The sequence below is a fragment of the Eptesicus fuscus genome, chromosome 20, assembly GCF_027574615.1.
Source record: "Eptesicus fuscus isolate TK198812 chromosome 20, DD_ASM_mEF_20220401, whole genome shotgun sequence".
In the NCBI taxonomy this organism is placed as follows: domain Eukaryota; kingdom Metazoa; phylum Chordata; class Mammalia; order Chiroptera; family Vespertilionidae; genus Eptesicus; species Eptesicus fuscus.
In genome coordinates, this window is record NC_072492.1 from 27,445,202 (window position 1) to 27,470,515 (window position 25,314).

At 37.4% G+C, this 25,314-nt stretch overlaps 1 protein-coding gene and 1 non-coding gene across 4 annotated transcripts in view; one reads left to right on the forward strand and one right to left on the reverse strand.

Annotated features, from left to right (window-relative positions):
• The window catches only part of TRIM37 (tripartite motif containing 37), a 150,518-nt gene that overhangs the window by 108,076 nt on the left and 17,128 nt on the right, over nucleotides 1-25,314 (reverse strand). For all 3 annotated transcript variants that reach the window (XM_054709839.1, XM_008147710.3, XM_054709838.1), the window contains exons 7-13: nucleotides 24,896-25,019; nucleotides 23,751-23,818; nucleotides 20,477-20,601; nucleotides 12,570-12,620; nucleotides 11,458-11,539; nucleotides 9,496-9,572; nucleotides 2,383-2,562 (exon numbers count right to left, since the gene is read on the reverse strand). In XM_054709839.1, the coding sequence (XP_054565814.1) occupies nucleotides 2,383-2,562; nucleotides 9,496-9,572; nucleotides 11,458-11,539; nucleotides 12,570-12,620; nucleotides 20,477-20,601; nucleotides 23,751-23,818; nucleotides 24,896-25,019 (707 nt within the window). The remainder of the gene's footprint in view (nucleotides 1-2,382; nucleotides 2,563-9,495; nucleotides 9,573-11,457; nucleotides 11,540-12,569; nucleotides 12,621-20,476; nucleotides 20,602-23,750; nucleotides 23,819-24,895; nucleotides 25,020-25,314) is intronic.
• LOC114233868 (U6 spliceosomal RNA) lies at nucleotides 22,893-22,999 on the forward strand. The gene has a single exon (XR_003620056.2). It is a non-coding gene; the product is annotated as a U6 spliceosomal RNA (small nuclear RNA).

Genomic DNA, 25,314 nt, shown 5'->3' on the forward strand with positions numbered 1-25,314 from the left:
CTCTACAAACTCAGGGAAGCAGCGAAAATTCAGAGACAAAGAAACAGATCACAAAGGAAAGAAATGGAGGAAAGCAAAGGACTGGATATAGAGTTCAAAACCACGGTTATAAGGTATTTCAAGAATTTCCTAGAAACCTCCGATAAATTTAGTGAGACCCTCGAGGATATGAAAAAGGACCAACTAGAAATTAAACATACACTGACTGAATTAAAGAATATTATACAGAGACCTAACAGCAGACTAGAGGAATGCAAGAGTCAAGTCAAAGATTTGAAATACAAAGAAGCAAAAAACACTCAGCTGGAAAAGCAAAAGGAAAAAAGAATCCAAAAATTTGAAGATAGTGTAAGGAGCATCTGGGACAACTTTAAGCGTACCAACATCCAAATTATGGGGGTGCCAGAAGATGAGAGAGAGCAAGATACTGAAAACCTATTTGAAGAAATAATGACAGAAAACTTCCCTTAACTGGTGAAAGAAATAGACTTACAGCTCCAGGAAGCACACAGAACCCCAAACAAAGGAATCCAAAGAGGACAACACCAAGACACATCATAATTAAAATGCCAAGGGCAAAAGACAAAGAGAGAATATTAAAAGCAGCAAGAGAAAAGCAGTTAGTTACCTACAAAGAAGCACCCATATGATTGTCAGCTGATTTCTCAACAGAAACTATCCAGGCCAGATGGGAGTGGCAAGAAATATTCAAAGTGATGAATAGCAAGAACCTACAACCAAGATTACTCTACCCAGCAAAGCTATCATTCAGAATTGAAGGTCAGATAAAGAGCTTCAGAGATAAGAAAAGGCTAAAGGAGTTCATCACCACCAAACCAGTATTATATGAAATGCTGAAAGGTATTCTTTAAGAAGAGGAAGAAGAAGCAAAAGGTAAAGATAAAAATTATGAACAACAAATACATGTCTATCAACAAGTGAATCTTAAAATCAACTGAATAAAAAATCTGATGAAGAGAATAAACTGGTGAATATAATAGAATCAGGGGCATAGAAAGGGAGTGGACTGACAATTCTCGGGGGGAAAGGGATGCGGTGGATGCGGGAAGAGACTCAACAAAAATTGTACACCTATGGATAAGAACAGCGGGGGGCGGGGGGGGAGGTAAGTGCAGAACGTGGGGTGGGAACCGGGTGGAGGGGAGCTATGGGGGGAAAAAAGAGGAACAATTGTAATAATCTGAACAATAAAGATTTACTAAATTAAAAAATAAATAAATAAAATGAAACAATAAGCTTTGTGAATTGATTTAAAAAAAAAAAAAAAGAAAACTCTCACACAGATTGCCACCACAAAGATTCAACATTACTAATACTCCAATAGGGAGAGGACTAAGGCTATAAAAATGGTTAAAGTGTGAAATAGCAACAAATTATTTCTTTTGGTAAACAATTTTTAAAATACAAAAAAATTAAAAGGTTATAAAATGGAATTAAAATAATCCCAAAATTAAAAAAAATAAAATAATCCTCCCAAAATAACAAAAACATGAATGTTTTTTCTATATTAAAAATGCAATAATCTCTTTTTTCACTTCTTTCTTTTTCCAGAGAAGTTATGAAGAACACGTAATAGTAAAGGCTGATAGAATAGCAACACAGACTTAAGAACAAGAGCTTGGCATGAGTGAAATTTAAGAGTATATCAAATTACTTCCAAGGAAAAATGCTTTTAGAATTGTTTTGATGGAAAGTTCTAAACTATTAAACACTCTGAAACCTCTCAGTTCAAAACACATTTGAGTCCATTTTTTAAGTATGCAAGCCCTCATTTGTAACATCAAATTAAAACATTTTGTGATGCCCAAAATTTCTTACTTGTGAAGTTACCCCAACATTAAATGGGGCTGTTGTGGTTTGATAGTGTTTATTATGTTCTATCCTTTCTTGCAAATAATACACCAACTAGTATCACTTAGTTTGATTCATCTCTATTCCCTTACTTTTCATTTGCTGTTATCTAGAAGGAACTGAAATTATTTTGTGAAATTCAGCGTATAAACCCTGTCATCCCAATGTCAAGTGAAAAAAAAAAGCAAGTGACCGTGTTTTTGATTTGCAAATAGTGAGGTTGCAATAAGTTCAACAGATAAATAGTACCTTACTATATTTATTAGAAGTAGTAGTTTCCTTTTTATGGAATTACTAACTAAATGTCAAACACATTTCTAACTTAAATTATTCACTGACTACACAAGACTCCTGAAAGAAATGGTTAAGAACAGAGTAAGAACAGAATAAGATTATAGTTGGTATGAATTTCAATATTCATCTTTGTTAAATAAGTAGACTTTTAAAATGAAGTTCTGGTGACATTACTCCCTCATGATAAAAGCCACAGTATCAAATGTTTCCAATTACCTTAAAATTACTGTATCATTTTGTCGATTCAAGTATCCTTCATTTGCAAGTAAGTCCAAACGGAAAAATCTATTATAACCCCAGCATTCTCCAACTTCAAAGTCAGATGCAAATTCTCGAATGATGTTTTTCGTAGGATCATTGCAGGACTGATGAACCATTTCTACACGATATTCATATCTAAAATTAAAAAAACTGAATATTAATATAGTTGGCAAACCAGAATAAAAAACAGATTCATCAAAACATTATGGGCATTAAATAATTAACTGAGAAGAAACTTCATATACAATTACATTTCTTTCAGGATTGTATTATTTATAAAGACAGCAGTGTTATGAATGGGCTACCCCAATATGACTGGCAGTAGGTCTCTCTTTCCTCCCAGTATTGTTTATCAATATAGCAGGTATGAAACATCACCTCAGTAAATAAACAAATTTGTATAAAATAGTACTTTAAAAGTTACTTTTGTTTGTTTTACAAAGCTATATGCTTTTTCATATATTCATTACCTATATTTCTCCACATGTAAAAATTCTGCCATTTCCTTTGAGATTTATCACCATGCAATTTTAAACTAAATAGTAAATTTTAAATACTCTATTTTTCCAATTCAAGTTAAAATAAATTAACTATGCACTCAGAAATTCAAGCCTGTAAACTCTTCTGACAGAAAATAAGTATAAGTTGGGAAAGCCAATATATTCAGATTTCCCTATCTTACAGAGTATAAAACTTTCAAGTCTCCAAACTCATTTTTACTAAGAAAGCACTATTATTACAAAAAGAAAGAAAAGTGAAGAAATAAAGGTAATCCGAAAGAAGACTCAACATTAATGTGGACAAAAAAGCGGTTCTATGGAAAATAATCTCACAGGGTGATGTGATCATACATTCCCAAGTGCTCAGGTCATGGTGGGTAGTCATGCAGCAGGCCTATGTCTTTAGGAAGGTTTTAAGCTAGCCCTGTCCATTGTTCTTGTGCATCTACGTTAATACACTTAGAAGTAATAACCCCTGAAGGGGTTAGTAAGCCTCAAGAGAGCACACAATCTTAACTATCCTTTAAACCCACCAGACCTGAGGCCCTGAACCTAACTGTCCCCTATACCTGGGCTCCTGAGCATTAAAGAGAAAAAATCAACATGATATAGAAAAATGTTAGTTACATGCAAACAAATGGTTAGAATAAGATGGAATTTGTAGACATTGTAGGAAATAGGTCTAGGCAAAGTACCAAAAATTAGGAGTCACCAGAGATTGGGAAATTACCGAAAAATCGGTACGCGGTCCACTCTCCAACTTGTTTTCTCCAATCTTTCTCCCCTCCTAATTTCAAATGCATAAAAGCTGCTGCAAGCCTGCTATTCTTGGGAGCATTTGAAATCCTGTTCACCAGCATATGTCATCAGTTTGGCTCAAATGCAGTTTTATAAAAATTCTCTACAAGTTTGCACATTCTTACATCTGTAGTAACCATAATGCTTCTCCTTTTTGGCGGAGGTAAATTTTGTATCTCTGTGTATGTGCTTTTAATTTTATTTTTCAAATACAGTTTACATTCAATTTAGTTTGTATTAGTTTCAGGTGTACAGCAAGGTGGAGGTAAATTTTTTAAAAATCCGTTTTTATTGATTTCAGAAACAGGAAGGGAGAGGGAGAGAGAGAGAGAAACATCAATGATGAGAATCACTGATCGGCTGCCTCCTACACACCCCCTAATCAGGATCTAGCCCACAACCTGGGCATGTGCCCTGATCAGGAATCAAACCATGACCTCCAGGTTCATGGGTCAACCAGTGACCCACACCAGCCAGGCTGGAGGTAAATTTTTTAAAGAAAAACAATAGCTCAACCTGCTATTTCTGCTGGCAAAGTAAAGACATAAGGAAAAAAATTACAGCTCTTTACCTACAAATACTATGTGTTAGTACTTCTTTAAGCACTGTCAAATGATTTTTATATTAGTGTCTCTCATAATGTGTTATCTAGATAGATGACATAAAAAACTAACCAGTATAAGAGCTGTGATATTTTTTGACTGTCTAGATTTTATGGACGTCATTAAGCCAGCTCCGTAGTACAAAAGGTACCATTATATGTCCAGAAATAAATTCAAATATTGATGCACAATTGATTTTTGGCGAGGGTGCCAAAATCTTTCAATAGAAAAAGAAAAGTCTCTTCAACAAAAAATTAACTCAAAATGGATCAACAACCTAAGGGGTAAAACTTACTTTCAGAAGAAAACATGGGGATAAATCCTTATGAATTCAAATTTGGCAACGGATTTGTAGATTTGACTCCAAAAGTATAGGCAACAAAAGAAATCACAGATAACTTAGACTTCATTAAAATGAAAACTTTTTGTGCCCCAAAGGACATTATCAAGAAAATGAAAAGATAACCTACAAAATGGGAGGAACTATTGTCAAATCACATATCTGATAAAAATTTAGCACACGAGAGAATACTTATAACAATTTAATAACAAAAAGACAAGCAACCCAATTTAAATGAGCAATGAACTTAAAAAGACATTAGTCCAAAAAAGTTATATACAAAGGCCACTAAGTGCATAAAAAGATGTTCAACTTCACTGGTCATTAAGGAAATGCAAACCAAAATCACAATTAGATACCACTTCATACTAAGATACATATAAAATATATTTAAAAATGGAAAATAAGTGTTGTTGAGGATGTGGAGAAATATGAATTCATGTAAATTGCCAGGAATATAGAATGGCACAGCCATTATAGAAAACAGTTTGGCAGTTCCTCAAAATGTTAAACACAGAATCACCATATCAACCAACCATTCCACAATTAGAGTATACATTAAAAAAAGAAAACATAGTCTCTATAGAAACCTGTACATGAATATTTATAGCAGAATTATTCATAATAGCCAAAAAGTGAAGATGGTCAAATACATCCAGGAAAAGGATAAATAGAAGTTTAAAATCAACATAAAACAGTTTTTGAAAAATCAGTTCCTTTGTATGAAAAAACATAATGTTTGAAAAAAAAGGTCATTTTTTTCTCTGCATTAGTTCTTTAAAATCATGACTAATACAGACCTATTTTTTCTAATAAATATGGCAATTAATTCAAGTTAAATTACACAGCACTTAGATAAAACTAAAATCTTAAACTGGAATATTCCAACTTAAATTCTTGCCTTCTATCAAACTGAAAGTCTGAATAAATTTTACAACTATTAAGTTAAAATTTTAGTCTGATTAAAATGACTCCCCCAGAAAAATTCTACTCTTTCCTTCAACAATTCAAATTCCTGTTTCTAAAACAAGTCACTCAGAATATACTATTAAGAGTCAATTCCAGGATGTCACTCAAGTGCAGATTTCCTCTGAAAGCCCACACACATGTGAATGCTAACACATACATATTATATTGAGAAACTTAAGCATAATAAAATAATGAAAAAGTACTTCTGCAGGGTCCCAGGTGGTATTAAAATCTACTAGACAATGATACAATAATTTTTTATTCCATATTTTGACTGTTAAACTACCTCAACTTTAAACTCTTAATTGCATAATTAAATGACATTTCAGTATTTGATGAAAAAATATTCAAAACTCTTCTCTAGGATTACTGAAGCATTAAGAGAATTAACAAATAAGATACTGCTTTTTTCAGAACTTAATAACATCACAGTCTAGCTTTATTATACCACTGCACATACAGTATCAGAATCATGCTCTACCATTTTGTCCTTTATGCTTTAGTTGTCATGTATTTTACTTCTACATTTATTAAACGGTAAAATACAATGTTAATATTGTTGTTTAAATAGTAAATTATAATTTAAAGTTATTTTAATAGCAAAGAAATGTTTATCTTAACCACGCAGTTTCCATTTCTGCTGCTCTTAATTTGTTTAGATTCAGATGTCCAACTAGTATTATTTTCCTTGTATGTACAGCATGTGCTTTAACATTTCTTATAGTCCAGGTTTGAAAATATGCCTGAAAATGACTTTACCTTACCTTTATATTTTAAAAGATATTTTTGCTGGGTACAAAATCCTAGATTTCCCCCTCCCCCTTCAGCCTTTCTTAGACGTCCCTTTATCATTCGACTGGTATTGTTTCCAGTGAAAACTCTTGATTTCATCCTTACCTTTGTGCCTCTATAAATGCCATTTTTTCCACTACTAGTTTAAGATTTTCTGTTTATCAATAGTTTTGAGCAATCTACACTAATAAAAGAGTAAGATGCAAATTGACCATATCTTCGTGAAACCCACCAGCCAATCAGAAGTGAGTATGCAAATTAACCCAACAAAGAGGGCGGGTTAATTTGCATACGCAAGTGGCCAGGAATGGGGCAGGACACTTGCATCATCACCATGGCGACAATGCAGGTGTTCCACACCGTCCCAGCCACTCCAGGCCTCTAGGCAGCATGGGAAGGCGGAAAGGTGGCTCTGGCCAGAGCGAAGGCCGTGCCGGCAGCCAGGGGAAGGAATGCCCATTCTTGCACGAATCTTCGTGCATCGGGCCTCTAGTTTGATTATAATGTGCTTTGATGTTCCCTTCATGTTTCATGTGCTTATAATTCATTGAGTTTCCTAAATCTGTGGGTTTAAAATTTATATCAAGTTAGAAAGTTTCCCCATTTTTTCTTTATTTATTTTCTAATTCCCTCCTTTAACCCTTTGCACTTGCTTGCTTTTTTCTTGATTCCTTTATTCTAATGCTAACCGTGTCGAGTCACACTCGACATCCGAGTGCAAAAGGTTTAAGGACTCCAGTTATCTAAACATTAAGTTGTTTCAGGTTGTTCTGTTTTGGAATTTGTTTTTGTTTCATCTTGGGCAGTTTCTATTGCTATGCCTTCAAGTGTGAGTAATCTTTTCTTTTGCAATATCTAATCTGTCATTTATGCCATCCAGTATACTTTACATTTCAAATATAGTTCATTTTCAAGTTCAATTTGAGTCTTTTATATATCCCTACTTAACTTTTGAACAAATGGAATAGTTATAACTGTCTTAAATGTCAGTTTCCTACTTCTCACATGAAAAGCAAGCTGTCTTTAAAGCCAGACATTCATTCAAAGATTTCAAAAATCTAAAAGACAAGCTTTCTCGTCAAATATTATTTCACTTCAAAAAAGTTATATTCATGAAAATGGTCTTTATGTTAACACATAATTATGATTTTTAAGTGAATTAAATTTTTTAAATCTTGTTTTAATTTCTAATTCAGATAATATCGATATAACCCACATAAAGAAAAAGTTCTTGCTTAATTTTGATTGATTATTCTCATTATTGGTTATGTCTTCCCATCTCTTTAAATGCCAATTAAACTTTGATTGAACAGCACATATTGAATATTTTACTTTGTGGGGTGCTGGACATTTTTGTGATCTTATAAATTTTCATGAGCTTTGCTCTGGGGTACAGTTATTTGAAAACAATATGATCCTTTGATGCTGCTTTGATTTTTTAGGTAGGTCCAGAGCAGTGTTCAGTCTAGAACCAAGCTATTCCCCTCTACTGAGGCAAATGCCCCATGAATTATAAATTTCTCCACTGTAATAGTAGAAACAGATCCTGGCCCTGTATGAACACCAGACACCACTTCCTGTAATCCTTTCAGATTATTCTTTCCCCAACCTCAGGTAGTTTCCTCACAAATGAGCCCTAAACAGTACACTGTTGAGTACTTAAAGGGAACACCCTACAGATCTCTGGAGCTCTCTGCCTATGCAGCTCTCTCCTCTCTGGTATTCTGTCCAATACACTCTAGCTACATTGGTCTTCCTGCACACTCAGCACTGTCTACTCAATTCAGGGAGTCGGCCAGACTATCTCAGTTCACCCTCCTGAAAATTTTCCTCAATGCTGTAAACTGGGGCAATCATAGAACTCACTTGTCTGTTTCTTATCTATTGGAAATTGCTTCCATTGGTTGCCTCATCTCCAGTGCCTAGAAAATGTTATTTTTCTCTTTTCTTTTTGGTTATTGCAAGAGAAAGGATTACTCTTCTATTACTCCATTATAGCTGAAAGCAGACATTTCATATCAAATCAACAGATTTTAATGTAATAAAGTCAAATTTACTATTATGGTTTTAGATTCCACATTACAAATTACATTTACCAAACAAGCACTCGTCCAATTTGGTGTAATGTCAAAGAAGAGCCACAATCATCTAAAACTGCTTTTTCACGTGTTCCTCCCTTCTTTACCACGAGAACAAAATTTTCATAACTTTGGTGACAAGGACTTATTTTTATTGATCATTTCTCAGTGCATAAAAATACTGAATATTATACACTTGAGACTAATATAATGTTATGTGTTAATTAGATCTCAATATAAAATGTTTCTCCTTAACAGAAAGGAGATTAGTGGTTGTCAGGGACAGGGAAAGAGGAATAGGAAGTGACCAGTAATGGGTATAGAGTTTCTTTGTGGGATGATAAAAATGTTATAAAATTAGATATTAGGAGTGTGTTGCAGAACTTGGGGAATATACAAAAAAAAAAAAATCTACTGAATTTTACACTTATTTATAAATTTTATGGGATTTAAATCATATCTCATTTAAAAAACTTTTCTCAACTGCATGATATTCAATATCTGTGAGGCTAGATTTTATATACTATATACTTCAACCAAAAAAACCTATTGCACACAAATTAAATATAGAAGCACTTATGGGAATCCAGCTATTTTCTTTTTAAGCATATAGCAAGAGATTTCCAAAAATGCAAAATACATATATTTTATCAAGAAAAAAATATTTATGTTAATATACACTGTTATTTTTAAATTAATACAATGTTTATATTTTTTCCTCTGTTTTAACTTCTAATTCAGAAAATATCAATTGATATAACCCCCATAAAGAAAAACTCATTGGGATTCCCAATAAATTTTAAGAGTATAAAGAGTCCTGAGGCCACACAATTTGAGAACTGCCAGTCTATGTCACCATACTATCCCTGGGATGTACACTTTCACAAATTTAATACAGTAATTAAAAAAGTAGTTAATAAAAAAATTATAAAGAGGAATGTACTAGTATGTAAACACACACTAAAGTTTGTTATTTAATCACATCTTACTTGGAAGTTTCAGGCAAGCCAGCTGAGAGTTCCAGAAATACGGATAAGTAGTAACCACGAACAACACCATTTCCATCCTAAAAAAAAAAAAAAAGGAAGTTATAGAAATACAAATTCCGGATCATTTTAAATTAAGCCACAATTTAAAAAAATATAGACTAATATATGATATTTGGATTGAGACGTACATCTAAATTTAGAAGCAGTAAGAAAAATAATAGAAAGACCAAAATATTTGATTCTGTAACAATTCGAACCTTTTGTACATTAAGAACAACACCTGATGGCTGCCTTTCCAGCCACTTTCTGATGTAGAGAGGCATAACATGCACTCTTGTGTCTTGTTGGCTGTTTTGTTATATGTGTTATTTTTAATAATAAATGTTCCCTCCTGTTCAGATTGACAGCAAAGTGACACAGAAGCTACCTTGAAGAGATTAAATATGTGTAAATCCATGAGTTCATAATATTTTTTAAAACCTAATTAATCACTTTCAGAGAATAATACAGAAAACTGGTAAATAACAGTAAAGAATCCTGCTTCTCCTAAATGAACTATTATTGATTAATCACATAATAAAGGAAAGTATCTATACTAGTAGAAGGGTAATATGCTAATTAGACCGGGAGACCTTCCAGACAAAGCCACGGTGGTGGGGCCGAGGCAGAGGCAGTTAGGGGCGATCAGGCCAGGAGGGGAGGGCAGTTGGGGGTGATCAGGCTGGCGGGGGGGCAGTTGGGAGTGAGCAGGCCGGCAGGCAGAGTGGGTAAGGGCGATCAAGCAGGCAGGCGAGTGGTTAGGAGCCAGTGGTCCTGGATTGCGAGAGGGTGCAGGCCAGGCTGAGGGACACCCCCCCGCCCCCGTGCACGAATTTCATGCACTGGGCCACTAGTCTCTTTATAAAAGTATGACAACTGCCCTGACTGGTTTGGCTCAGTGGATAGAGCATAGGCCTGGGGACTCAAGGGTCCCGGGTTCGATTCCAGTCAAGGGCATGTGTTTGGTTGCGGGCATATCCCCAGTAGGGGGTGTGCAGGAGGTGGCTGATCGATGTTTCTCTCTCATTGATGTTTCTAGCTCTCTCTCCCTCTCCCTTCCTCTCTGTAAAAAATCAATAAAATATATTTAAAAAAATAAAAATAAATAAAAGTATGGCAACTAATAAGTGAAAAACACATACCCATATAATGAGAATATCACTGTTTTGAGTGATAGATATAGGCAATGAGCATCAATAGCTGCCAATACCATAAAGAGATGCAACTAGACATGATGTGATTAAAAAAACCAACACTACTATTTATATTCTTGCCATAGGAATCAACTATGTATCTCATCATGCCACTGAATCCAGCTACTAATTTACAGAAAATACATAGATCAACGGAACATACTGAAATGTATGAGTGTATAATTAGCATACATGTGTTCTGATGGCTTTCTGTATTTTATTTTTAAAAACGCTTTTAAGATAAGAATTTTAAACATGTCTTCTGAATATAAGAATCTTCATACAAACAAGAAATAAGACTCAGCAATGCCAGGGTTCATACTGTTCATATTTAATTCACTTTTCCGTAGAATTGGTAATAGAACTTATAAAGAAATATTAAAATTGTTATTACTTTAGCCCTAGCCAATTTAGCTCAGTGGATAGAGCGTCGGCCTGAGGACTGAAGGGTCCCAGGTTTGATTCCGGTCAAGGGCATGTACCTTGGTTGCAGGCACATCTCCCAGTGGGAGGTGTGCAGGAGGTAGCTGATTGATGTTTCTCTCTCATCAATGTTTCTCTCTATCCCTCTCCCTTCCTCTCCGTAAAAAAAAAATCAATAAAAAAAATTTTTTTTTAAATTGTATTACTTTAATTTCTTACTCCACCAAAAAAGTGAACCTGTGTACTACAGAACGCTGAAAGAAAGAGCTTGGGTTTAAAAGAATTATTAAAAATATGAAAAACTTACTGGGTAAACTTTTAATCTCCAACAAAGTCCTGAAACTTGAAGAGGTGGACTGTAAACAGGATCTGCTCTCTGGCGCAAAGTGCTAAAGTAAAAGAAAACCAACCAAATCAAAAGATCAAAACCAAAACAAACCACTTTACTTATGTTACTTACTTCAAGCCATGGATAAAGTAAAAGGTGGCTAATCAAGTCAAGATCACACTGGATAAATTTATATATAGTTGCATCTAGAAATAAAATTTAATAATACTGAAATATTCAGCAGTATCTTCAGTTTCAGGTCACCTCTAAACTGTGACATTTAAGGGAAAATAACTAAGTATCCTGAATTTAATTACCATTTCAACAAGTAATCTTTCACCAATAAAGAAGAAAAAAGAAAAAATATGTCTTTCTTCCTCATATCGCTGGTAGTATAATTATCCTTTTTTTAAAAAAATGGAAAAACAAAAAGAGCATGTGCTAAATCTTAATGTATGTGGGGAAAGTCTTGGAAAGTTTATATTTTAGCCACAAAATTATCCCATAAGAAAAACAAATTATATATGAAATGGTATAAATTCTCCATTTGCCTTATTTTGATGGTTATCACCTCCTGGAATTTTCCTCCCCAGGCAAGACCTTATATTCTTGGTATGCAGCCCTTGAAGACAAATTCCTAGGACCTTTTTGTTTTAAGGTCTGCATTTATAATCTTAGAGAAAAAGCAATAATGGCTAAAAAAAAATGTATTAACATGTAAGTTACAAAGCTTAAAATGACTTCTTGTCCTTACTTTGAGTTCAGAGAAAATGGACCCAAATGGACTTGTTCTTATCACTTTTATTTCTGAGGATGGGTAAGGGGCTCATCAACCTCTATCATCCCTTTCACCCCATCTTAACAAAGGCTTAGTGGACCCTATTGTATAAAACATGGCTCCCTTCCCCTGACTAGAGAAGCAACTAGTCCTGAAGAAATAATACAATCCAAACAAATGACCATTATGCGTCTAATAGGAAATTTGTTTTTTCTAAGACAACATTGAGTGTCACAGTTCATTAGTCTATATCCTACCCTGGAATAACACCTTATTGGCATATACAAAAGCCAGAGTTGTCAAAAACTCTTACCTGAAATTCTCTAAAACGAAAGTAGCTGAATCATAAGATGGTACTAATTCACTAAAAAAAAAGCAAAGGCAAATTAATATTATTTGGCTTCTGTAAGTTTAAAATTTCATTTAGTTAAAAAACAAAGTCCCTTAATAATATCTTAAAATTTTTATTAAAGTCCCTAAGAAAAATTTTAATCCTCATTAAAAATAACATTAAATCAAATAAATTCATAAAACTATCAGAAGATTACATCAAATGTTTGCAATGAAATAAGAGGACTAAACAAATACTTTATGTATTAAAATAAGTATGAGACAAGTAAAACAGTACTCATAAAATAGGAAAAGGAAGAAACTGGTGCTTAGACTAGAAACCTAAAATATGGAACCAATATACACAGGTTTAAAAACCAAAAGAAACAACAAAAACAAAAGACATCACAATAAATTCCCAAACTTCCTTCTTCAGAACAAATTATGAGGAATATTGAGAGACCCTAAAGAGAATTTTTACTAGGAAATAAACCTATGCAATTTTATAGGATAAGAATACATAATCACAAAAGGGGCAAGCCTTAGGATGGATTAGCACATTAACAGTTTCTTAGCAAAGCAAGATTACCTCAGTCAACTTTAGTGTCATAAGAGTTTCTCCAAAGAGAACTGAACTATGATCACATAAGGTAGGCACGATGATAGACCACCTGGCTGCTAAATACCCTTATATCATGAGAACAGTCTGTAGCATTTTCATTACAATACCATAGAGTCACAGTCACTAAAACATTTATGATACAGACACTGCCATACATAGTACTGAAACACAGTGTTATACATACTATCCTACCTAATAAAATAGTAATATGCAAATTGACCACACCTTTGCTATGCCCAAGCCATGCCCACCAGCCAAGCCATGCTCACCAGCCAATCAGGGCAAGTATGCAAACTACCCAACAAAGATGGCGGTTAATTTGCATATGCTGAGGGAGGGAGGAGTGAAGACTGAAGACAACTTAGAAGGAAGAGGGAGGAAAAGCGGAAAGCAAGATGGCTGCCAGAGGGAAAGCCGGGGCGGGGCGGGGCAGAGTGGGGCGGGCGGCAGCGGTGCGCGGGTGCAGGCGCGGTGGCTGCAACGGCAGCAGCAGCACACGCGGCTGCGCATGCAGCTGTAGTGGCCACTTGCAGGATTCTTCCTGCAAATGGGCTACTAGTCCTATCTAATGAGAGAGTAATATGCAAATTGACCATCACTCCAAGACACAAGGTGGCCGCCCCCATGTGGTCAAAGATGGCTGCCCCTATGTGGACACAAGATGGCCACCACAAGATGGCCTGCAGGGGAAGGCAGTTGTGGGCAGTTAGGGGTGACCAGGCCAGCAGAGGAGGGCCGTTGAGGGAGACCAGGCCAGGAAGAGAGGGCAGTTGGGGGAGGGGGACCCAGACCTGCAGAGGAGGGCAGTTGGGGGGGGGGCACCCCAGGCCTGCAGGGGAAGGCAGTTGGGGGGAACCAGGCCAGCAGGGGAGGGCAGTGGGGGGACCAGGCCTGCAGGGGAGGGCAGCTGTGGGTAATCAGGCCAGCAGGGGGTGACCAAGCCAGCAAGAGAGGGCAGTTGGGGTGATCAGGCAAGCAGGAAGGGCAGTTAGGGGTGACTGGGCTGGCAGAGGAGGGCAGTTGGGGGAGACCAGGTTTGCAGGGGAGGGCAGTTGTGGACGATCAGGCCAACAGGGAGGGCAGTTAGGGGTGACCAGGCCAGCAGAGGAGGGCATTTGGGGGAGATCAGGTTTGCAGAGGAGGGCAGTTGGGGGACCAGGCCTGCAGGGAGGGCAGTTAGGGGTGACCAGGCCAGTAGAGGAGGGCATTTGGGGGAGACCAGGTCAGCAGGGGAGGGCAGTTGTGGGGGGACCAAGCCTGCAGGGAAGAGCAGTTAAGGGAGGACCAGGCCTGCAGGGGAGGGCAGTTAGGGGTGACTGGGCGGGCAGGGGAGGGCAGTTGGGGGAGACCAGGTTTGCAGGGGAGGGCAGTTGTGGGCGATCAGGCCAGCAGGGAGGGCAGTTAGGGGTGACCAGGCCAGCAGAGAAGGGCATGTGGGGGAGACCAGGTCAGCAGGGGAGGGCAGTTGTGGGGGAACCAGGCCTACAGGGGAGAGCAGTTAGGGGAGGACCAGGCCTGCAGGGAAGGGCAGTTGGGGGGAACCCAGGCCAGCAGGGGAGGGCAGTTAGGGGTGACTGGGCGGGCAGGGGAGGGCAGTTGAAGGTGACCAGGCCTGCAGGGGAGGACTGCTTGGGGTTACCAGACTGGCAGGGGAGGGCAGTTAGGGGTGACCAGGCCAAGAGGGGAGGGCAGTTAGGGGCAATCGGGCTGGCCAGGGAGCAGTTAAGCGTCGATCAGGCTGGCAAGGGAATGTTTAGGGGGTTATCAAGCTGGCAGGCAAAAGCAGTTAGGGACAATAAGGCAGAGGCAAGCGGGCAGTTGGGAGCCTGCAGTCCTGGATTGTGAGAGGGATGTCCAACTGCCCGTTTACATGGGCAGTCAGACATTCCTCAAGGGGTCCCAGATTGGAGAGGGTGCAGACGGGGCTGAAGGACACCCCGCCCCCGTGCACGAATTTCGTGCACGGGCCTCTAGTATAATAAAAGGCAAATATGCAAATCAACCAATGGCGGAACGACCAGTCGCTATGACACGCACTGACCATCAGGGGGCAGACGCTCAACACAGGAGCTGCCCCCTGGTGGTCAGTGCACTCCCACAGGGGGGGCGCCGTTTAGCCAGAAGCTGGGCTCACAACTGGCGAGCACAGTGGCGGTGGCAGGAGCCTTTCCCGCCTCCACAGCAGGACATCCCCCGAGGGCTCCCAGACTGCAAGAGGGTATGAGCCTGGCTGAGGGGACCCCCCCTCCAAGTGCACGAATTTTGTGCACTGGGACTCTAGTTTAATATATAACACTATAAATTTACCAAAAAGATAAACTCTAAGCCATTTCACATCTTCTGATATACTCATTAAAGTTCAATTCATGAAAATTTGTGATTACCAAAATAAGATGTAAGATCTATCCATACCATTTTCACACTATGATAGTGCCTAAAAAAATTAGTGGTTTGCGCCCTAACCGGTTTGACTCAGTCGACAGAGCATCGGCCTGCGGACTGAAAGGTCCTAGGTTTGGTCCTGGATAAGGGCATGTACCTTGGTTGTGGGCACATCCCCAGTAGGAGGTGTGTAGGAGGCAGCTGATTGATGTTTCTCTCTCATTGATGTTTCTAACTCTGTATCCCTCTCCCTTCCTCTCTGTAATAAGTCAATAAAATATATTTTTAAAAAATTAATGGTTTGTGCACTAGCCGGTTTGGCTCAGTAGATAAGAGTGTCACCCTGTGGACTGAAGGGTCCCAGGTTCGATTCCCGTTAAGGGCACATGCCTGGGTTTCGGGCTCGATCCCAAGTAGGGGGCATGCAGGAGGCTGCCGATCAATGATTCTCTCTCTCATCATTGATGTTTCTCTCTCTCTCTCCCTCTCCCTTCCTCTCTAAAATCAATAAAAATATATTAAGAAAAAATTAGTGGTTTGCCTTTAAAAATATAGATTTTAAAAAATTCATTATTCTTTATTTTATGGTAATAGCTTACATCTTTTTTTCATCTCCTTCAGAGGTTATCTGAAATTGTGCCAATGTTAACCACTCTGCCTACAAGTAAGGTACAGCTTTATCTTCTTATAGTTTTATTTCTATACCTCCTCTACTCTGGTCTTTATGATGACTGAATTTATTACTTTAAACAAAAAATTATTATCTTTTATGTTCTACCCAAGGACACCTATACAGTCTTATTTCCTACAACACTCCAACAGTCCTACAAATTCTAGTTGAAATAATTTCCTTGCTATCCTCCAAATATAGCAGCTCCTATCAAATCCTAAATATGTTTCAAGATCTCCTATGATTTCTTTCTAGATTATAAAGTTTTGACCACACTAGTCTTTTCAGAATTTCTGACATAAGAGCATATTACTGAGTAACACATACTGGAATTTAAGTTACAATTCTCTACTATTTTATTTGAAATGTATACTCAGTAAATTAGTTCCTCTTTCATGTCTCCTCAGCAGCACCCACAATAGCACTGAGCATATAGTCTTGAATAAATAACATTGCATTTGTTTAATGACCTTTTATTCTCCATTGTGGCTCCATCACCAATCATCAATGGATGGAATTTAACCCAGTCCCATGATCTTAAAGCTTAAAACATTCACCACTGCTTTGCACATCTAAACTTTGGTCTGTAACTTAATGTCAATAAATGCCAGCCTTTCTTATTTGGCCCTCTTTCTTTGCTGATCAATGCACCAACATATGAACACACTTGTTTCCTGTGTACTAATTGCCACTCATAAACTATGTTTGTAATAAAAAACTATGGTTAAGTTGTAAGACAAAATTTCCAGTAAGAGTAAGCATTCCTGGTGAGAGGGAGAACTACAATGACCTTTACCCATAGGAAGCTCCCTAATTATCATATTTGTAAAAAAAATTTTTTTTTGGTGGTTTCCTCTTTATTGATGTGCCTTCTGCCTCCCCAATTTCAGTCCCTTCCATCTACACCCAAAAAAAGAAGGTAGTGAAAGCAAGGAATTGTCAAGGTTCTGAGACCCTTGGGCAGTTAAAAAGGGAACAGAAAACAAAACAATCACTGCATATGACAGAGATTGACACTCAAGAAGTCTAAAGCAGAGCTTCCTGCTATATCAATGAATCCCAAACTTTAGTGCAGAATTACTTAGGATGCTCATTCCTTTTCTGGATAGCACCACCAAAGACCGTCAGAGAACAGGGCTAGGAATTTGCCTTTTGGAAAAACACTACAGATGACTCTGACACAGGTGATCTGTGTACCATACTTTGAATTGAAAACCACATTTTTATTTATGATATTTATGTCAAAACTGTTTTCATTCCACTGGTTATGGAATGGTTTTTAAAAAAATATTCAAAACTGAAATGGCTGACCACATTATCAAAAAGGCAGCCTTGGGATATTAGTGAACATCTTAGTTCACCCAGGTTTACTTAATAATAGCACATACCCAGTTTTTAAAAAATTATTCAGTGTTTTAGTAAAATATGAATACTGTATCTGGATTGTTAATTTAGAAGGAAACAAAGACATCAATCAGTGAGAACTTCCCGAGTTCTCATCAGAAAAACTTTGTCCTTCTGTTTATAGAACTGTGAGTGGTCATGATCCTCAAGAATGCACCTGTGATCAGGAACAAGGGCTTACACCAGTGATTCTAAATCAGGGTCAATTTTGCCCCCAAGAAAATTCTGGAAATGTCTGAAAATGTTTTTGTCACAACTAAAAAGGGAGAAGTGTTTATGGTGTTACATCCTACAATACACAGGAAAGCTCCCTCCAACCCACAAAAACTCATCCAGCTCAAAATGTCATCAATGCCTAGGTTGAAAAACCCTGGCTTACACCAGTCTAGTACAATCACATATTACAGAAAAAGGCAGCTAAACACATGAACCTCTTTATAGGGCTGTGTTTTTTTTCTTTATTGATTAAGGTATTACATATGTGTCCTTATCCCCTCATTACCCTCTTTACCCCCCCACTCATGCCCTCATGCCCCTGGTGTCTGTGTCCATTGGTTAGGTTTATATGCATGCATACAAGTCATAAGGCTGTTTCTTAAATATACCACAGTCCTCAAAATGCTAGAAACACTTGATAATATTTCATAAGCCATCTCTAAAGTTTAAGATGAACTAAAGTCTGTCATACCAATATATTTCTCTGAAGCAGTGGTTTAACCTCTCATCTTAGGAATAAGCCAAGGAGAGTTGAAAAAAAAGACTACAAACACCTATCTGTAGCCAATGTTATGAACTGAATTATGTCCTCCCAAATTCTTATGTTGAAGCCCTAACTTTCAACATGACTGTATTTGGAGACCTTTAGGGAGGTATTTAAGGTTAAATGAGGTAATAAGGACAAGGACCCTAACCCAGTATGTCTCGTTTCTTTAGAAGAAGAAGACACCAGAGAAAGACACCTTTTGTATGTATGCAGATAAAAGGTCATGTTGAGGACAGAGCAAGAAGCCAGCTGTCTACAAGCCAAGAGGAGAACCTCACCAGAAATCACATATTCTAGCACTGTGATATTAGACTTCTTGACCCCAGAACTGAGAAAATAAACTTCTGTTGTATAAGCCATCCATCTGTGGTATTTTGTTATGGCAATCCAAGCAAACTAATACGCACACAGGGATTTTATTTCAAACTAGAGGCCCGGTGCACAACATTCGTGCACTGGGGGCAGGGGCCGGGGGGGGGGGGGGTTGTCCCTCAGCCCGGCCTGTGTCCTCTCTCAGTCCAAGACGTGGGGAGTGGGCCTAAGCCAGCAGGCAGACATCCCATGAGGGGTCCTTAGCGCTGCCGGCAGAGGCAGGAGAGGCTCCTGCAACCACCACAGCTATGTTAGCCAGCTGAGAGCCTGGCTTCTGGCTGAGCAGTGCTCCCCCTCTGGGAGTGCACTGACCACCAGGGGCAGCTCCTGTGTTGAGCATGTTCCCCAGGTGGTCAGTGTGTGTCAGTGACCGGTTGTTCTGACGTTCAGTCAATTTGCATATTAGCCTTTTATTATACAGGATATCCTGGGGGTATGGGCCAACAGTGGTAAATTTCCAAAAGAATCCCAAGTGAATCTAAATACAACCAGTGTTAAGAATCACTGCTCTTAACAGCACAGGGTAATTTAAACATGCTTAAAAAAATATGCTGTTCAGAAGAATTCTAAGACTGCCCAGGGTAAAACTAAAAAAGATACGTAGGAAGCAACCAACTGTTATTTCCAGATTTTTTAGGATCTGGAGATAACATCATGTCACCATTAAAATCTTTTGGCATTTCATGCTTTATGTGTTTTCCTTTTGACAACATATATGTAAATGAGTTATAGTCACTGTGTAATAAGATATAAGTAAACTCAAAAGGTAAAGAAAAGAATGGACATGAGAAAACATGGCTGGACCTTGAGAACATTATGCTAAGTAAAACAGACAGAAAGAAAAGTGCTATATGATCTCATTTATATGAGGAATCTTTAAAAGAGAGGTTAAAAGGTACCAACTTCTAGTGACAAAACAAAGTTTATAGACCAAATTTTACAGCATGGTGATTATAGTAATAATGTGATTATATGTATTGCATATCTGAATCCTGCTAAGAGAGGTCTTAAGAAAAAAATGTTTTCGCCCTGACTGGTTTGGCTCAGTGGATAGAGCGTCGGCCTGCGGATTGAAAGGTCGCAGGTTCAATTCCGGTCAAGGGCATGTACCTTGGTTGCGGGGCACATCCCCAGTAGGGGGTGTGCAGGAGGCATCTGATCGATGTTTCTCTCTCATCAATGTTTCTAACTCTCTATTCTTCTCCCTTCCTCTCTGTAAAAAATCAGTAAAATATATTTTTAAAAAAAGAAAAAAATGTTTTCTATGTATGGTGATGGATGTAAACTATAATCTAGACTAATTGTGGTAATCATTTCTCAGTATATAAAATATTATATCATGATGTTTAAACCTGAAACTAATAAGATGTTATTTCAATTATATCTTAATTTAAGAAAAGGAATGAACAGACAGACATGAAATAAACTGTGATCAATTATTTCTTCTCTACAGTATGGAAGATGAAACTCCAAGAAGAAACCAATTCTAATTCACTATCATCTTCTTTTCACTAAAAAATGTTTATGTCCACAAGAACTTTAGTTTATATGAACCACATCATTATAAACAGAATCTTTAAAAAAATGAAGCAAAGAAAAACAATGTTTTTTAAAAACAATTAAATGCATTCGCACATAAACTTAATATGAAAATGAAATTTTAAAACTGTGTCATACCTGGTAAAATCTGGTGGAACAGGAGTGGTAACAAAGGATGCCATGGGCTTGCGATGAACTTGCTGAAACATCATGAGGATCTCTGAGCTCTTAGATATCAACTCACTCTTACTACAAGATCGTAACTGTGTGAGGAAAAAAAGTACCTGACTAAATAAACAAAATTACTGTTCAGTGGCACCTCAAAATCCCTAATAAAGCAAATAAAAATTGTTTGGGTTATATACTGAAAAAAATTAGATTAAAGAATAGAATGACTCAAAGTGGGTTTTAGAATGAAAAATCTACAAAGAATCTAGATTATTTATTTCTATTCTATCAATATAGTCATGGAGTAAGTGTATTTGATTTTAAAGCATTTTTCTCTCCTCATATGTTAGGGTAAATACAATTTTAAAAACTACAAATATACTTTACACTACTACAGTAAAGCCATTATGTATATTAATGAACAAACTCCTATAGGTTTATAGCCTTCAAATAGAATTTCTCAAAATGCATTCCAGGGACCAGAGAAACATTAAGATGTAATGTACACACAAAAAGTTTTAAGCTATTATCGATTTGGGAAACAGCCAAAGGTAAAGAAGTGATAAATCCAACCTTAGTAAAATAAGCATGGTAATTAAAAGATTACTAATTTTGTATTCAAAACAACTAGTCTGAAGTTCTAGTTCTACTACAAACTAATTATGACTGTCAGTTTATGTGTAAAACAAATAATATCTATGCTTGCTTTGCTGGGTTTAACAATCATGAAGCTGAATGTGAAACAGCTTTACAAACTATTAACCTTTTGCACTCGAATGTCGAGTGTGACTTGACACAGTTAGCATCGGTAGCAGCTCGTATGTCAAATTGTATTGAATGTATCAATAATTTGAAATATTAAAAAATCCAAATAAATACGTTTGTATGAAAAGAAACTCCAGTTTTTTATTCTACTGCTGCGCTTTGTAAAATCTGGGGTATTTAAAAAATTAAATCCCGAGTAGAATAAAGGAATCGAGAAAAAAGCAAGCGAGTGCAAAGGGTTAAGGGCTAAACTGTGTCTCCCCAAAACTCATATGTTGCAGTCCCAACCCTCATTCCTCAGAATGTAACAGTATCTGTATATATAAATGCCTGATATGCAAACTGTCCCCTTGGGAGTTTGATCACTCGCTATGACGTGCGCTGACCACCAGGGGGGCGGGGCGGAATGAAGGAAGGCCCCAGCTGGCAGCCAGCAGCCAGGGAAGGGAGGCCCCGTGTTGGCAGCTGGCAGCCAGGAAAGGGAGGTCCCGGCCAGCAGCTGGAAGAAAGGCCCCGATCAGCTTGATCGCTGGCCAGGCCTAGGAACTCTACCCATGCAGAAATTTCATGCACCAGGCCTCTAGTTTGGAGACAATGTCTTTAGAAAACAGAGAGAAGGCAGCCGTTTACAAGCCAAACTGAAGGACCTCAGGGGAAACCAGCCAATACCTGATGTAAACCAGCTTCCAGAACAATGAAAATAAATTTTTATTGCTTAAGCCTCCCCCGAGGATATGTTTTTATTGACTTTAGAGAAAGAGTAAAGAGTAAAGGGATGGGGGAGAGGAGGGAGAAGAGAGAGAGGGAGAGAGAGAAAGAGAAATATTGATGTGATAGAGAAACATCGACTGGTTGCCTTCTGTACAAGCAACCAGCAACCCAGGTATATGCTTTTAAAACAAAAACAACTTTTTTGAGGAATAACTGACATAAATGATATAAGACAAACTGCATGTATTTAAAGTGTACAATAATTAAGTTTTGACAAATGTATATACCTGTGAAGCCATCACCATAGTCAAGATAGTGAACTTTAGCATTATCTCCCAAAATTTGTTTGTGCCTGTTTGTAAGCTCTCCTGCTTTCTTCCCCCTCCAGGCAACCTCCTATCTGCTTTCTTTCATTATAGATAAGTTCACATTTTCTGGAGTTTTATGTAATTGAAATCATACACATTATGTACTCATTTTATGTCTGCCTCCTTTTTTGAACAAAATTATTTTGCAATTTTCTCATGTATCAATTGTAACTTTATTTGTAAAAGCCAAAAAAAAAGCACAACCCAAATAGCTATAAACAGCTGAATGAAAAAACAAATCATGGTATATATTTAAGAAGGAAAAGCAGCCCTAGCTGGTTTGGTTCAATGATTAGCGTGTCGGCCCACAGACTAAAGGGTTAAGGATTCAATTCAAGTCAAGGGCAGGTACCTTGGTTGCAAGCTCAATCCCCGGCCTGGTCAGGGTGCATGCAGGAAGCAACCAATCGATGTGTCTCTTTCACATCAATGTTTCTCTCTATCTCTACCCTCCCCTTCCATCTTTCTAAAAAACAATGGGGAAAAAATACCCCCGGGTGAGGATTAACAAACAACCAAAAAAGGAAAGGCAGATGAATATTGTGCTCTCTTCAGCAGCACACATACCAAAATATGAACAATACAGAAAAGATTAGCATGGTCCCTGCACAAGAGTGACATGGTAAAAAAAAAAAAAAAAAAGACGAGTATACCAAATAGTTATGTAACACTACACATTTATTTATTCATTCACAATATACATTTTTTAAAAATATCTTTTATTGATTTTTTACAGAGAGGAAGGGAGAGGGAGAGTTAGAAACATCAATGAGAGAGAAACATCGATCAGCTGCCTCCTGCACACCTACTGGGGATGTGCCCACAACCCATGTACATGCCCTTGACTGGAATCGAACCTGGGACCTTTCAGTCCGCAGGCCGACGCTCTATCCACTGAGCCAAACCGGTTAGGGCTCATTCACTATATGTAACACTCACCTACCACAAACTAAAATATAAACTCTATGGGGACAGATTTTTTTTTACCATTTTGTCCATTGCTGTGTTCCAAATACCTAAAACAATGACTGCTCCTTGATACTTAACTAAAATATACTTAATAAATAAAAACGCTAAGTTTATAATAAAAATCATATAGTATATATAGGTAATTGGCAATAATATTCTATCTCAAAGGCACCACTTAAGTCACAAAGTCAGAGATTTTAATCTTTTATGCTATGCACCAGTCTTACAAAACAGAATAAATCTTAATTTTATTTAGTTCCCAAACCTGATGGAGAAAACATAAGAATCAGCTGAATCCTACTTCATAAAAATCCCTAGTATAGCACATAGATCGCAAGATCTTTTGATCTTATATAATCTATATTAAAAAGAATTTTCAAGCATAAGGACAAAAAAGGGTCAAGACTTCATTCCATTTAATATTTCATTACCTGGTGCTCTACCTCCTGAAGTAAGGATTCCAAAAGCTCTGTTTCCTGTGTTAGAGAAGTCTTCTGACCTATTTAAAATAGCAAAACACTATATTCATGCTCATTATTGGTTTAATAATAAAATTAGCTTTCATGAAATACATTCAATAACAAGGAATTAATTTTAGGAAAGCAAAACTTATTTATTATAGCTACCCTAAAAATTTTTCTCAGAGCTTTAAGAGGTTGATTCTAAATTCTAATAGCTCTGACAAGAGGATTTTAGAACCAATCCCAACTACAGTTTTAAACAAAATGTAATTTAGACTTTATTAAATTCATCTAAGAAATATACAATGACAATATACTTTCTAAAGAAATTAATGTTATTGCTTCTTCTAAAAGGGCTATAATGATCTAGAATAGCAAATTTTTTACTCAGTTAACTATTCTGAAATAATTCCTCCCCAAAACTTAAGTGTGGCATTAAAAAAAAAGTAAGTGTGCCATATATTTATGTTTACTGTCAGCAAAAGGTTATGTTCTTGGAACATAAGAAGAACCTGTAAAAAAAAGAATGCCCCAAAAGTTCTCCAGAAACTGGAAAAACACAGGAATAAAGGAATCATTATTACAGAAATTAGTATCAAAAAGGAAGAAACTGCTTCACAGGTTAAAAAGAAAGTTAACAAAATAGGCATACTTGCCTAATCAAACCATTATCTTTTTAAATCACAAAGTCCTTAGGGCTGGAAGCATATCCAATGAGGCTAATAGAAGTTATATTAATTTGGAGTAACGTTTCTTTTTTAATGTATTTATTGATTTCAGAGAGGAAGGAGAGAGAGATAGAAACATCAATGATGAGAGAGAATCATTCATCGGCCGCTTCCCGCACGGCCCCCACTGGGGATCGAGCCCACAACCCAGGCACGTGCCCTTGGCCGGAATCGAATCTGGGACCCTTCAGTCCGCAGGCCGATGCTTTACCCACTGAGCCAAGCTGGCTAGGGCTGGAGTAACGTTTTTGATAAAAGGAACACTTAATAGGAAGAACTTTTATTTTTAAACCAATCTTTTCCTAGCCTAAAGAACTCACCAACCTTTTCTCTTCAAAGATTGAACCTGAAGCCCCAGTTACTCCAGTAGCATAGAAAAACACTCACCCATCAGTGTTATAAGCTTATTCTTCAGCTGTGTATCTAGCCGTGCAATCATCATCTCCACTGCATTCCTAATTTCCCGAACACGCTCATCTTTTGCATTTCTTACAGCTTCTACATTTCTTTCCTAGAAAATAAACAGGTAGCAGGTTCGAATCCCAGTCAGGGCACACACCTAGGTTTGGGGTTCATTACCCAGTTGGGGCACATATGACAGGCAACCAATCGATTTTTCTCTCTCACATCGATGTCTCTCTCTCTCTCTCTCTCTTCACCCCTCCCCGCCCCGCCACACTCCTTGTAAAATCAATAAACATATCCTCAGGTGAAGATTATAACAAAAAAATAAATTAAATAAAAATAAATCAAAGAATAAAAAACATAAGTTAATAATCCTTTTTAATTATTCATATATCATAGGA